This window comes from Mesitornis unicolor, unplaced genomic scaffold (assembly GCF_000695765.1).
Source record: "Mesitornis unicolor isolate BGI_N332 unplaced genomic scaffold, ASM69576v1 scaffold19934, whole genome shotgun sequence".
Taxonomy (NCBI): domain Eukaryota; kingdom Metazoa; phylum Chordata; class Aves; order Mesitornithiformes; family Mesitornithidae; genus Mesitornis; species Mesitornis unicolor.
Window position 1 is genome coordinate 87,001 of NW_010181102.1, and position 13,109 is coordinate 100,109.

Genomic DNA, 13,109 nt, shown 5'->3' on the forward strand with positions numbered 1-13,109 from the left:
GCGCTGCTGAGAGCGTAGGCTTGACTTGGGTTTTTCCTCACTGGTGGCATCAAAATCTCCTTTAGAGCAAAGTCGGGCCGTGCAGAAATACAGCCCATTAAGGTCTTAACTTAATCACGAACATTTTCAAATGCATTCGTTGTGTTCTGGGTATTTTTATGGCTTGCAAATGGAGCCGACTTGGGAATTTGATGGATTTCTCAGAGCGATGTCGTGTGATGAAGTTTTATACCGTTTCGAGGAAGCGCATTAATGTCATTAATGGCAGTTAATTCTTTGTTTTCCAGCAACGATGGCCACGTCGTAAATCGCTGCGTGACAAATTTAGCAAGTCACGTGCTAGAAAAAGCAGTATTTCAAGAGGAGGGACCGAAAGCACTGATTTCTGTATATTCTCACTTTTAAGGATGTTTTGGTATTCAGAGCTTGAGCTGATCTCAGTGCGGGGGCAGTTCAGCCTGAGCTAGCGTGGAGTTGGGCAGAACAACATCAAAAACCACACTGGTTTCTTAGAACAACAAAAAAAAAAGCTTAAAAGAGTATTTCCCATAAGAAATACGTGAATGAGCTCACATCCGAGGTAAGGTCCGAGTCTTTTTTCAAGGTGTAAAGCCCTGAGATGACCCATTTATTCAGGAAGCTCCAGGAACCCCTTTAGGAGGACCTTTAGCAGGTCTTGAGCTGCAGCCTTGGGTGCTGGAGTGACCAAAAGATGCTGGCGAGCCTGTGGGACTCAGGCAAACCATCAGCTTCGAATTACAGGGGTTTATTAGTGGGTATTTATTTAATTCCCTTCAAATCCCCAAGGCGTGCTGCAGGAAGCAATGCAGCGCTATTGCATGTAGAGAGACCAGCCCTAAAGGAGGCATAATCGGGACGTTTTATACTCGTTTTTCTGCAGCTTTATGGCTTTAACAGCAATTTTAGCATTGGCCTGCGGTTCAAGGAGAGCTGTTAGGGCAGGATTAGCTCTTGTAAATTCTGCAGGAGGATGCTTGCTGGTGTTCGCTGGAGTTCCCAAAATACTTTTAGAAGAGCAGAGATCACCTGTTTACATTGGTTGGGAAACATGCAGACCGTCCGCTGGGGTTTTTGTTTTGTAAGTAAAGGCTCCTCGTGTCAGGAACACGAGCGGAGGCTCGGAGCTGCTCAGCAGTTTAATTGATTCCCGTACCTCGCTAAGCTCCTCTTCTTCATTAGGTTTTGGACACATCTGGGAGGCAGCAGCCCCCTCTTCTCGATGCAAACGCTTCGAGGCACAGCAGCTCCGGAGACCTGCTTTATCTGTAGTGTGTTTTTGCTCAAATCCTTCAACTCTTGAGGTGTATTCCCTGCACCGGAGCGCTGTGCTAACGAAGGCAGAGCTGATGATCTCCGGAGCCGCTCTCCTTTCTGCTGAGCACACACACAACACGTCCCGCTTCTGTTTGAGCCGATTACGGTGCTCAGGTCCATCCATGGAGCAGAGTTTTACCCTGCGGTTGCTCCTAAAAGCTGGGATAATTTGAGCTGTGTGTCCCTGCCTGAAGACGTTTGCACTCTGAAAAGGCAAATGGGACTAAAGGGTGGGGAGGAGAAGCAAAGGGGGTTTGCGGTTTGGGGAGGAAACCTCAGTTTCTGGCAGATAACCTGCGCTCCGTCTAGACCAGGCATCCTTACCCTCATTAATTTTTGCTGGGTTTCGTTCGTTAGCTTTATCTATGGCTTAGCGGCGCTGCCTTATGAGTTACACTTGTGGCTTCTGATTACTGCAGAGACTAATTTGGTGCTCTGCGAGGGACCCAGTGTAATTCCTGTTTGAGCTTTAGTTTTTGACTTATATGAAAGGTCACTTCGCTGATCCTAAGCACTTAAGTACTGCGAGCTTTATCCCCCAGCAGCACGGGAGTGCAACGGGAGTAATAGTTTGGGCCTTTCTCATCTCCCCTGGGGTTTCGAGGCTTGCAGAGTCGTGTTTCCTCACTTTGCTCTCTCCGGAGACAAAACCTAAATTCCCACTGATGTTAATTGGGTGGTTTTACCGAGGTGGTCGTTGTTTGCAGCACTTCCTGCCTGGGGTTTGTGTGCATTGAAGGCACAGGGAGGATGGAGAGAAGAGGAGCCCTACGTGTTGGATGCAGCTGAAGCTCAGGGATGGTTACAGGGATGCAACCACAAATCATTTGATGTTAAGGCTTCCATAAAATAACCTCTCAACTATGCCTAGCTGTTTGATGTTACTGGCTTGTTCTGTCTGCTTTTTCCCCCCTAACTGGTGCTTGCTGTCTCCAGTACTGATGCAGCACATTCAAGTTCAGCACCAAGAGGCCAATTTTCACTGAAAGAGGCCCAGTGATGATTCCTCCATCCACCCACATTCAAAGATCCAGTTTCCAGCAGCTCCCCCTTGCACAAAGCCCATTTCTAACTGAATCACCGACAATCTGAGGGATCAGCTCACACCGCTGTGGTCCCAAAAGGCTCTTGCTGCCATCCTTCACTGCAGCCACCTCTCGCTGGGCCCTCCTGACGTGTGTGAACCAGAGCCTGCGCCGCTGTTAATGCTCCGTGCCCGCGACATTTTGTGGTTGCTACTAAAAATAAAGAGAGTGAAATTAATTTGCTAATACTGGATGTGCTGCGAACAGAAACACATCTTGCGTGTACCTAACACCAGCGGGTTGTTTATGGCATGTTTGCAGTGTCTAAAAATACTATTTATTTTTTTCCTAGCACCTAATTTCAGTTAAAGACTTATTTTTTTACACATCAGTGGCTGTTAATCAGTTAAGGAGTTATCAGTTTTAATATCAGGAAGAAAGAAGCGGATCTCATCAACGCCTTAAAACATTATTTCATTTCTTTTCAGCTGGCATGCAGCAGATTATGGGGAGTCTTAGGCTCATCTTATTTCTCCTCCGTTTCCCACCCCTTTGAAAAGAGAGACGGTACCATTAACTGTACTGGGCTATGTAGCCTTTCAAGAGCTGTTGAATTAGAAATACAGAGATAAAAATATTAGAGGACTAAAATAAGATTTAATTAGAAATTAAACCCCAGACAGCCATGTAATTTTAAATAAAGTCATGTATACTTCATGAGGAGATTTTTAAGGTTGTCTGTAAGAAGAGGAAGGGTAAGTTAAAGACCAGAAGCCAAGGTAGGTGCAGGTAAGGGGCTGTTTGTGGCCCTGTTCTGCTCTGAATCCATGGGGATTGATGCGGTACCAGCCCCTGCTTTTGGCTGTGGAGCTCAGCCGAGGCTGTGCCCATCCAATGAGCATGGTACCCGCGCTGCAGTGGGGAGGTGTTGGCTGTTCCTGGGTCAGCTTTCATCTTCAGCATCCATTTCATCACAGCATCCCTGTTTATCAGAGGTCTGCACGCCACCGATCGCTGTGGCATTTCTTGCATTTATTTTTACTTTCTGTCCTCCTTGTTTTTTTGCACAGCCCATCTCCTGTCCCTGATTTCCTCCTTTCTAGCCGACACAAGAGGGTTTCGCTTGGATATGACAGCACGCTGCTCTGCTGGCTATTCGTTAAGAGGACTCATGTTGAAATTTAATGTTATCGAACGTTCCTCCTTACACCATGTGGGCAGAGGAGGGACCTGCCTGACCCGTGGGAGCCTTCAGATTATACAAAAACTGGTCCAGTTCGGTTTCACTTCACGTCCCTCATTAAAACCTGGGTTATTGGCATTGTACAGCTGTTGGCTCTGTACTTCCTCAGGAAAACAAAACATTCCCTTTGAGCTGAGCTACGTGTGGTACCGGCGTTAACAAACTGCGCCTCGTTGGGAATCTGTCAAGGAAAAGTGACTTCTTCTGCATTTGCTGCTTTGCACAAGACAGCAGCACAGTAAACTCTTGCGGCGTAATGATTTTCTGTCTGTCTTGATGGGGCATAATGAGATAAATTCAAGTCCTTTTTTGAAGGCTAATTATATTGAGTACACACTAGACGTGGGCTGCCCTCGTTATACGTTGCGCATTTTTGTGCTTTCATTTCCCATCTTTTTTGTCTGCGTGCGCGAGCGAGCTTGATTTGGCTTTGAAATACAAATTGTGGAGTAGAGAGGAGCCGTTTGGTGGTCCCATCTCCCAGAAGACTCTCCAGTGATGGTATCGCAAGTCCTTGCTGTAGGTAGGGCAGCATTTGAAGGTGGCTGTGAAGTAAGTAAGGAACAGAGCTCTGTATTAAAACTAAACTAGATCACATAAAGCACAAGGGCAGCTCTTGGTAAGGCCATGAACAGCCATCGAGAATAATTCAGCCTGAGGTGTGCTCACCGATCCCGGTGGATGGACAAAAAACAAATGGACTGCGTCCCACGGAGCTCACAGCCTGGATATGGTTGGACTGTGGGCAATTTTAGAAATTGGGGTTTAAAACCCTGTAAATTCCTCCAGTCCTACTGGTTGTCCTCTGCCTGTCTTGTGGGAAGATGCCCAGTTTGGGGAGGTCAGCGTAGATGCTGAAGGTGGAGCATCCTCTAGAGCAGGATGGAGAGGCCGCAGATGGGCGATGGAGACCTCCCATGGTGGGCTGGGAAAATGCTTCAGGGCTGCTTGGCGCTTGCTGTGAGAGGTTGGTGGGCTGGGCAAGGCTGGAGGCGGGGCCTGGGGAGTGCTTTTGGATCACAACCATTTGATGCATCAGTGGTTTTCTTTGGCAAAAACTTTCTGGTTGGTTCTAGGAGACAGAAGTTGATCACAGAATCACAGAATATGAGGAGCTGGAAGGGACCTCAAAAGCTCCCCCAGTCCAACCCCTGCCAGAGCAGGATCACCAGAGCAGTCACACAGGAACACGGTCAGGCGCTTTTTGAATGTCTGCAGAGAAGGAGACTCCACAACCTCTCTGGGCAGCCTGGGCCATGCTCTGGCACCCTCACAGTAAAGAAGTTTGTCCTCATGTTTCCTCATGATCTCACCTTTGCTGAAGGTAGAGACGTGGAAGAGAAAACTTGTGGAGCGAGTTTCTCTGCTACTGCAGGAAGCAGAGCCAGCTTTAGAGGCAGTTGTCTGCTCCTTCAGAGGAGAAGGAATCAATACTTCAAGTCCACACTTTGTCTATGGTGAAGGTGAATCCTGTCGTCACATCTTCACCACATCCTCTGGCTGAATTTTAGCACGGGACCTTCGTGGTGTGATTGTCTGGTGCATTCCAGGTGGGGTTGTATTAAAGCTGTTGGTGCAAGCTCATTTTCTGTGTGGGCTAATTAAAACTGGGTTATTCTGAATGCAGATGGGAAAGCTCTGGGATTTCCACCAGAAATAGTAGCTCCTGTAACCCTGGTAGCAGACCTGCACATCACTGGTGTCGTACTGGGCAGAAAAAGCAGCAGCACTTTGGAGCTGGTTTAACACATCTGCATGTCTCTGCTTTTTGAGACAGCAAATAGGGTTCTCTGCAGGTTTTATCTGTGTTTTGGTTTTCTAATGGTGGATTTGTGATTCTCCAGATGTTGGTGTGATTGCAGGGCTCTATTTTTGAAGCCAAGGCAGTCATATACAAACCCACGGCTGCCACTCTGCACGCAGGTGAAAGTGCAGATGCTTTGCTTCGGTGAAAAAGCACTTCCAGGAGGCTGGGAACAAGATGTTGCTGTATTTACTGCAAATTATATATATAACAGAAATAAAATCCCAGGCTACCTTCAGCCAATACGTTATATTTGCGAGAACACAAGTAGCTGTCGTATGAAGTCTTTGTGCCTTGTCATGCACGTATATCTGAGCTGGGAGGAATATCTCATGGTGAGCTCGTATGGCTGTACCCAGAGCTGTCTGTCTTATGTGGAGCACTTTAAAATTCATCACAGGTTTGCAGGGGAGGAAAACCCATGGGAAGCAGCCTTATCACAGTGTCTTAAAGCTGTCGATCTCCAGATCCCCTCCACCGCCGTGTTACTGTTTGTTTGCCGAGACATTGATTTCTAAATACAGAACATCTTAAACAAAAACCAGGAGGTGTATTTTACCTGGTTTTCTAAGGCTGAATGAAATTAAAAAAACCCTCAAACACAATAATGGTTTCTAAAGCAGAGCCCAAAAGCTGTTACCTCTAATGCATTCAACAAGGAAAATAAATACCCAGCAAAGGCAGATGCTAGGGGAAGAAAAATAACCAACAGCTTCTCATTCTCTTTGCACACGAATATTCAGGTTTGCGCTGTCTGTTAGTGGGGGAGACTGTTTTACAATATTCAAACCAAATAGCTTGCGAGTGTTTGTCTGTTTTCCAGCTGAAGATATGCTCTTTTTTTTTTTTAAGGAAATGTGAAGACACTAATTTTATCATGGGAGAGCTTAGCCTGTGGTTCTTCTTTTCACAGTATGCAGACCTGGGTTCTTCAAAGCTTCACCCCACAGTCCATCCTGCAGCAAATGCCCCCCTCACAGCTACACGCTTGATGAAGCATCCACCTCTTGCCTGTGTGAAGAGCACTATTTTAGGAAGGAATCAGACCCACCTACCATGGCCTGTACAAGTAAGCACGTGCTTAGAGGGTTGTTTTTCCTCCTTTTGAGCTGTTCCTGTACTGTGACTAGACGTTGTGATCCTGATGAATGTGCTTTGACAGGCTCCGGGCTGGGGTCTGAACTAGTCTTGACACACTTGTGATGTCCCTGGCTTTGTCCACTGTCCCCCCGGTGACACAAGAACAGACTTTTTGAAGCCTTTTGCTTCCAGAACTGGCATTAAACCCAGGAAACCTTTTTATAACAAATGGGTGCTCCATCTCTTGCTGTCTGCTTGTGTGTTCACATGTCCCTGGTAGTGTGGGGCACACACATGGAGGCAATGATGGGTAGCACTTGCCAGCCATAGGCTTGGATAGAGCCTACGTGGTCCTGCTCAGCATCATCTCTTAGCTCGTTTTCGGTAGACAAGCAGGGAGAGAGCCCCACCTTTCCAAGCTGCCCGGAGATGGTTGTTCTTCGTGGCAGCCCCAAAACTCTGCGATGGAAATGGCTTCTCCAAACCTGCAGCAAAAGCGCAGAGCCTGTCTTTTGGTGTAGGGGAACGGTAGTAGAACGAGCAAATTGGGGTATTGGGGAGTCAAAGGTGGAGCTGATGCAATCAGAATTCCTAATTTTGCCATTTTCTTGCCATCTGTCAGCTGCATCTTGAAGGTTTCTCGTTCAGTTTACATTTCCGATACATAGGGCCACAATTTGCATGCCCCCAGCTGGTCCCACCAAGTGTAGCACACACAGAGGCTTTTGCAGGTCTGTCATGCTCTGAATGTGATTTCTGTGGTGCAAAACTGGTTAAAAAGGACCAAAGAGGAGCTGAACCACTGTGGCAGGAGCAGGTAAAGCTCTCAGGAAACTTAAATGATGGAAGAATAAGTAGATTCATGAGCCCATGCATGTTCAGAGCCACTGGGCAATGGCACAGAGGTGACCTCCATCCTGATTCCTCGCATCATGTGGGTGCAGCAGTGGCTTTTTGTGCCTTCATCCCAGTGAATTCAGGTGCCCTCAGGCACTGGGAGCAGGATTGGAGCCCTCAACCTCTGCGGTTGCTTTTTGCCAGCCGAAGGAGCAAGGAGCAGGGAGGGGGCTGTTGGAAGAAGATGAGCTGCAGGGCAAGAGTAGACAGCCTCGGGCAGCGTGGCAGTACCTGGTGCTGTAGGATCAAAGTGGTTGGGGAGGGGTGAGTGCAAGCACTTCTCACGTTATTAAATAGCAATGCCGGTATTCAGAGCGGTAGCGAGGGTGGGTTACAGCCTGAAAATCTTTGATATCAGCGCTTCTTGATGTCCGTTTTGCCCCTTGGCATGACTTAAAAAAACAGAGAGAAATGAGAGATGATGAGGTGCAGCGCGGTGTTGGGAAATGGGAAGGGAGGAGTGCTCTGAGCTCTGAAAACAAACATAAAATCAGCTTTTCTGTGCAGGCACAACCAAAACCAGGGCTGAGACTGAGCTATGCCAGACCACCGCTGTGCACGGTGCCTCCTGCCCTTTTAGGATGGAGGGGTACACATTTAGCCTGTCCAGTTGGTGAATTAGGGACAGGGAGGGAGCTGCCACCCCCGAGGAAAAGTTTTCTGCGTGCCCTGAGCTGAGCGTAGCGCAGGATTTTCAGAGGGGCACAAACAGGTTTGGGGACCAGCTCATGTTAGAAAGAAATGCCATACACGTGCCTGTCACCGCCAGGCTTCTGCTGCAGTTTGGATCCTGAACGTAAAGGCTGTAATTTCCGATTCTGCAAATACCGTGGGGATTGCTTTTTATGTTTGTTCGGGGGTTTAATGCTTCCTCGTTTGGGGTTTTTTGCTTGGTATTTTGGGTTTTTTGCTTGGTGTTTTGGGTTTTTTTAATGTCTTTTAAAATATTTTTTTAAAAGTTTTTTGTTAAGTTGTTTGAGGTTTTAATGTTTGGGTGATTTTGGTTTGGGTTTTTTGTTTTGCAAGCGTACTCTGAGCTAGTTTAAAGTGTGGGCAGTGCTGGTGAAGCTGTATTAGAGTACCCCCTGCTTCTGGAGCGAGACAGAGTCAAGTCATGACCGGCAGGAAAACACGGCAAGTTTTTGTGAATGCTTTCATTATTTACTACAGCAGAAGTTAATAATATTCATAGGATTCCCTCAACTTGAAATCTAGTTAATTTTAGAGAATACATCAACGTCTGTGTTCAGCTCTATACCTGCAAATTCCCCTTGCCAGTCGGTGTAGCTATAAAATCACATTTTCCTAATTTAGAGTGAATGCTTCTCAGTCCCACCATGAGTCTCCCCACCACCACCAACATCGCTAATGAAAATTAACTGCTACACCACTGGCAACCGCTCAGATGACTATGGTGGAGGGGGGGGGAAGGAAAAGACATTTTTATTTAATTTTTTCCAGTTCCTTAGGCATGTTTTATAAGTAATGATTGGTAATTTTGAAATTAATAGTGCTGGGATGCAGTCTGAAATAATTATTGCCCTCAGACAAAAACAAGTTTGGTCCTGATGGACATTTGAGGATTCTCTTAATATTATTATGCATCTTCCAGGAAGTAATTGTGCTTTATTTCTTCTTAACTAAGTAATATCAGCTTCACTTCCTTGCATAACATCTGTTTAAAATGCAGACGTGAAGTTACACTCTTTATTTCCCCCTCCCATCTCTGACAAGTAACCCTATTGCTGTTCAGAGGATACTGGTGAAAGATTTTTAATAGCATGACACATGGGACACACCGAAGGTTTTATAGTATTTAGTGTAATATCCTACTCTCAAAAACTTTACCGTTAACTTATATTTTGAGTGTGTACATACATATATTTGTATCTCAAGGGTAATTTCTCCCTCGGGTTGTGTTTTTAAAATAACGTGTGTCAGCGAGCAGCCATCAAGAAAAATACCGATAGCGTTGTCTTCAGAAAGGATTTGCCTCCGGTCAATAAATCGTGATGCAGAAAGGATGAATCTTTGCTCAACTGCCCGCTTAGGCTATAAAGTGGCAAATTAAAAAAAATATGTATGAAAAAAAGGAAGAAATCGATAAACGAATATCTTTGTCCTTGACAAAGGGAGGTTGGAAATGAAAACCAGACCTCGGCTCCTTTGAGAACGCTGACTTGATAGGTTATGAGGTCCCAGCACCTTCAAAGCACCAGAGTTGATGGTTCTCAGCCTTCAAGAAGAGCAGCCCACTCTTCTGTACAAAGCAAGTGAAAACCTCTGGTGACTTTACCTAAGTCATAATTTATCCCCCGTTAAAGACACATTGCCCAGTAAGTGTTTCCTGTGCCCAAGTTCTTTATTTTTCCTTAAAGTACTGGTAGCAGTAGAAGAGCATTCATCCAATGGAAGGAAAAATAGGGCAGTTCAACCAATAAAAAAAATACCAAATAAATCTAAGGGCAAGATATACAGCTCCACACAGCTCCACACAGCTCCACACAGCTCCACACAGCTCCACACAGCTCCGGTGATGAATTTTGTAGTTTCCAGGGCAGAAAATAGTCCTGATTTGGGCTGTATCGTGGTGCCATAATCTAAATAGCACTAGGTCCCTGTGGTGCAGGTTGTGAGTGGCTTCCTCCCCGTTTGCAGTGATCTGAAGCGATCGCAGAACAAAACAGATCTGCTCTTTCCTAAATAACTTGGTTTTGTCTTCAGCTGCTTCCCACCAAGGAAAAAAAAATGGTATCAGGATTATTTATTTCCCTCTGGCAGCGAGTTTCTTATTGAATCAGAACAGCTTGAGTCGAAATCATGACAGTGTTTTATCATTGTTACCAACTTTATAGACTTCAAAAGGGGAATAGGGAAGGGAAATAGGGGAAAATGCTTCTGGTTTATAAGGTAATTTCATCTTTGTAGTTCTGCCTGTTTTAAATAACGAATCGAGTTTAATTATCACAACAAAATGAGAAGATGACAGCCTAAGACAGGCTGTTAAATTCATATGGATTTTGAGCTGGTGAAGCTCCTCGTCGGGCTCTTTTCAAGGAGCTGCTCATGGCTTTTGACAGCTTCATCCAAAGCGAACGGGAGCGTTTTGCCTTCACTCCCTTGGAAAAGTCCCAGCCTTTGCTCTATAGCTTCTGGGGATGCCGTGACTAAAATCCATACCAGCCCGCTTGGGTTAATTTCCCCTTTCTTCCTCATTCATTAGCATTCCCTGAGTATATAACGCATGGATCTGGTGCGTGAGATTCCTGCTTGTCCTTCCTCATCATCTCCAGAGCGTATCTGCAGCTTTGCCCTTCATCTCCCTGTTAAAACCTTGCAGCACCTTGTGCAAGTCGTCTTCAAGGTGCCTCCGGGTGGGCTTTGCTTGCCCAGCCATGCCCTCTCCCAGCAGGATGAAGGAAAACCGCATTTTGCAGGAGCTCTGGTACCTCTGCAGCAGCTGTTCGCTCTCAGATGCCCTTGCCAGCACCACGCTGGCATCCTGACCAGGATGGCTTGGCAAAATAAGCGAGCGTGTTGTGGCCACCCAACTGTGCTAGGGCTTGGCAGGGGCCAAGGCGGCTGCCGTTGAGTAGCTGGATACAGCCGTGTTTCCAGGGGCCCATGCAGATCCCCATCTGCTTTGGGCTACATTGAGCATCTCACTTAGGTGTGACTTGGATGCCTGTTTGGATCCAACCTGGAGCTTAGCTTTCACTCTTGCCAAATAGCTGATGGGGAAAGGCGGGCGCATACAGGGGGAAGATTTGGCATTGTAATCGAGTACCTAAGTAGTGTGAATACCCCAACATGTGTCTTTTTTTAAGATCCAGGGCTAGCAATATAGGGGCAGTGGGTGAGGAGGGGGAATCTTGCCCCCAGTGGAGCCAACAGCAGCTTGGACAGAGCAAAGTTTTTCAGCTCCCTGTGCCAGAAGAGCGAGGAGAGCACCTGAGGTGATGCTGCAGGGTGGGATGTGCTTCTCCTGCCGGTTTTGAGCCAGCCCCGTGTCACAGCATTCTGGGGAGGTGGCTGCATCCCAACACCGACCCCTTGAAGCGAGGTGGGAGCGCTCAAAAGAAACCCTCGTTTTCCCGGTTCTTGGTGCTTTTCTTTGGCACGTGAGCAACAGAGCATCTCTTTGCAGCCTAGAGAGTAGTAGAGAGCGGGATGACTGATAAATACTGTTTTTACCATGTGTTTTTCTCACTTTACAAACCAGGACCCCCCTCTGCTCCTCGGAGTGCCATCTCAAATGTTAACGAGACTAGTGTCTTTCTGGAATGGATTCCCCCTGCTGATACTGGTGGAAGGAAAGATGTGTCTTATTATATTGCATGCAAGAAGTGCAACTCCCACTCAGGTCTGTGCCAGGCGTGTGGCGGTCATGTCAGGTACCTCCCCCAGCAAACCGGCCTGAAAAACACCTCTGTCATGATGGTGGATCTGCTTGCTCATACAAACTATACCTTTGAGATTGAGGCAGTGAATGGAGTGTCCGACCAGAACCCCGGAGCTCGGCAGTTTGTGTCTGTAAATGTAACCACAAACCAGGCAGGTAAGTGGATCTTCGACCTGGGGAAATGTCTGGGGTGGGAGCCTGAACCAGTTAGACCCAGTGCAGACCTCCCTTGGAAATGGGTGGAAGTCCCCAGTATGGAGGGCTGGACTGGGACCCCTTCAAATTGATGTTTGGGAGGGGTGGTTGTGTCTCCCAGGTTGTAATCGCTGCAGTCTTCAACATGTTTCCTTCCAGCAGGACACACTTTTAGGATTTATGGCTTTTTTCCTTTTACTTCTTTGCATTTCGGTGTATTCACCCCCTAAACCAAAATGAAAAGAGTTGCTTCTCCTGTTGGGAAAGGGAAATTTCTAAGAGTTCGTTTCATCCTAACTTGGCAGAACAGTTGCCCTAAGAAAATTGGTTTGAGTGACTTTAGGAAATTCAATCCCTCTTCTGCACTGTGATGCTGAGGTGGCTGGACACAGGCAGGTGAGGTACATCACACAGCTTCTGTAAGCCATGGGGACCTTTCTGCCCTTCTCTTGCCTCTCATGTATTTCAGGATCTGTATTTAGCCTGTATTTTAGGTTCTCTCCCTTTTCCTACCTGGCTCGCTCCTGCCATTTAATTCAGGGCTCCCCAGTGGCACTTGTCCACTGCAAAGCCCTTCAAGTGATGCGAACTGATGGCATTTGGATCTGTGAGGACTCTGCTGCAAGGTCACTCCTTGCCTTCTCCTTACAGACAAGGCTTAGCTTAAAGAGCTGGGTATTGGCAGATCCTGACTGTGGAGCAGGAAAATGCTCACTGGAGCACTGCTCTGTTTCATTCCTGCCACCATCCAGGTGTACGAGCACGAGCTCGGCAGCGAGACAGTGCCATTGCATCGCACTTCATCACGTCCCTGTCCCAATAATTAGACTGAATCATTGAAGTGTTGGACAAATCGCTGGGATGTAACTCAAGGAGAGGAAATAAGGGCACGCTGGGGTGGCTGCTGATGGATGTGGCAGGAAATCTTCTGGAGGAGCACCGGTAGCTGGCAGGATGAGACGTGCTGAAGGCACCTGTGCAATGCAGATCAGTGGGTGTCACGGTCCTCATGCTGGGTACTGCTTTCCCGTCGTGAAGGCTGCTGCCAGTAACTGTGTTGTTGGAACAAGTATTATTTCCTGTTTTGTGGGTTTGCATTGGTATTTCACTGCTGGCATTGGGTTTTCT

The 13,109-nt window shown here is 46.9% G+C and overlaps 1 protein-coding gene across 1 annotated transcript in view; it reads left to right on the plus strand.

Annotated features, from left to right (window-relative positions):
• Window positions 1-11,942, plus strand: part of LOC104539725 (ephrin type-A receptor 5-like) — a gene marked incomplete at both ends in the record, with an annotated part of 88,239 nt that extends 76,297 nt beyond the window's left edge. The window contains 2 exons of the mRNA XM_010183322.1: window positions 6,321-6,476; window positions 11,607-11,942. Of these exons, the coding sequence (XP_010181624.1) occupies window positions 6,321-6,476; window positions 11,607-11,942 (492 nt within the window). The remainder of the gene's footprint in view (window positions 1-6,320; window positions 6,477-11,606) is intronic.
• Window positions 11,943-13,109: the final 1,167 nt, after the last annotated feature.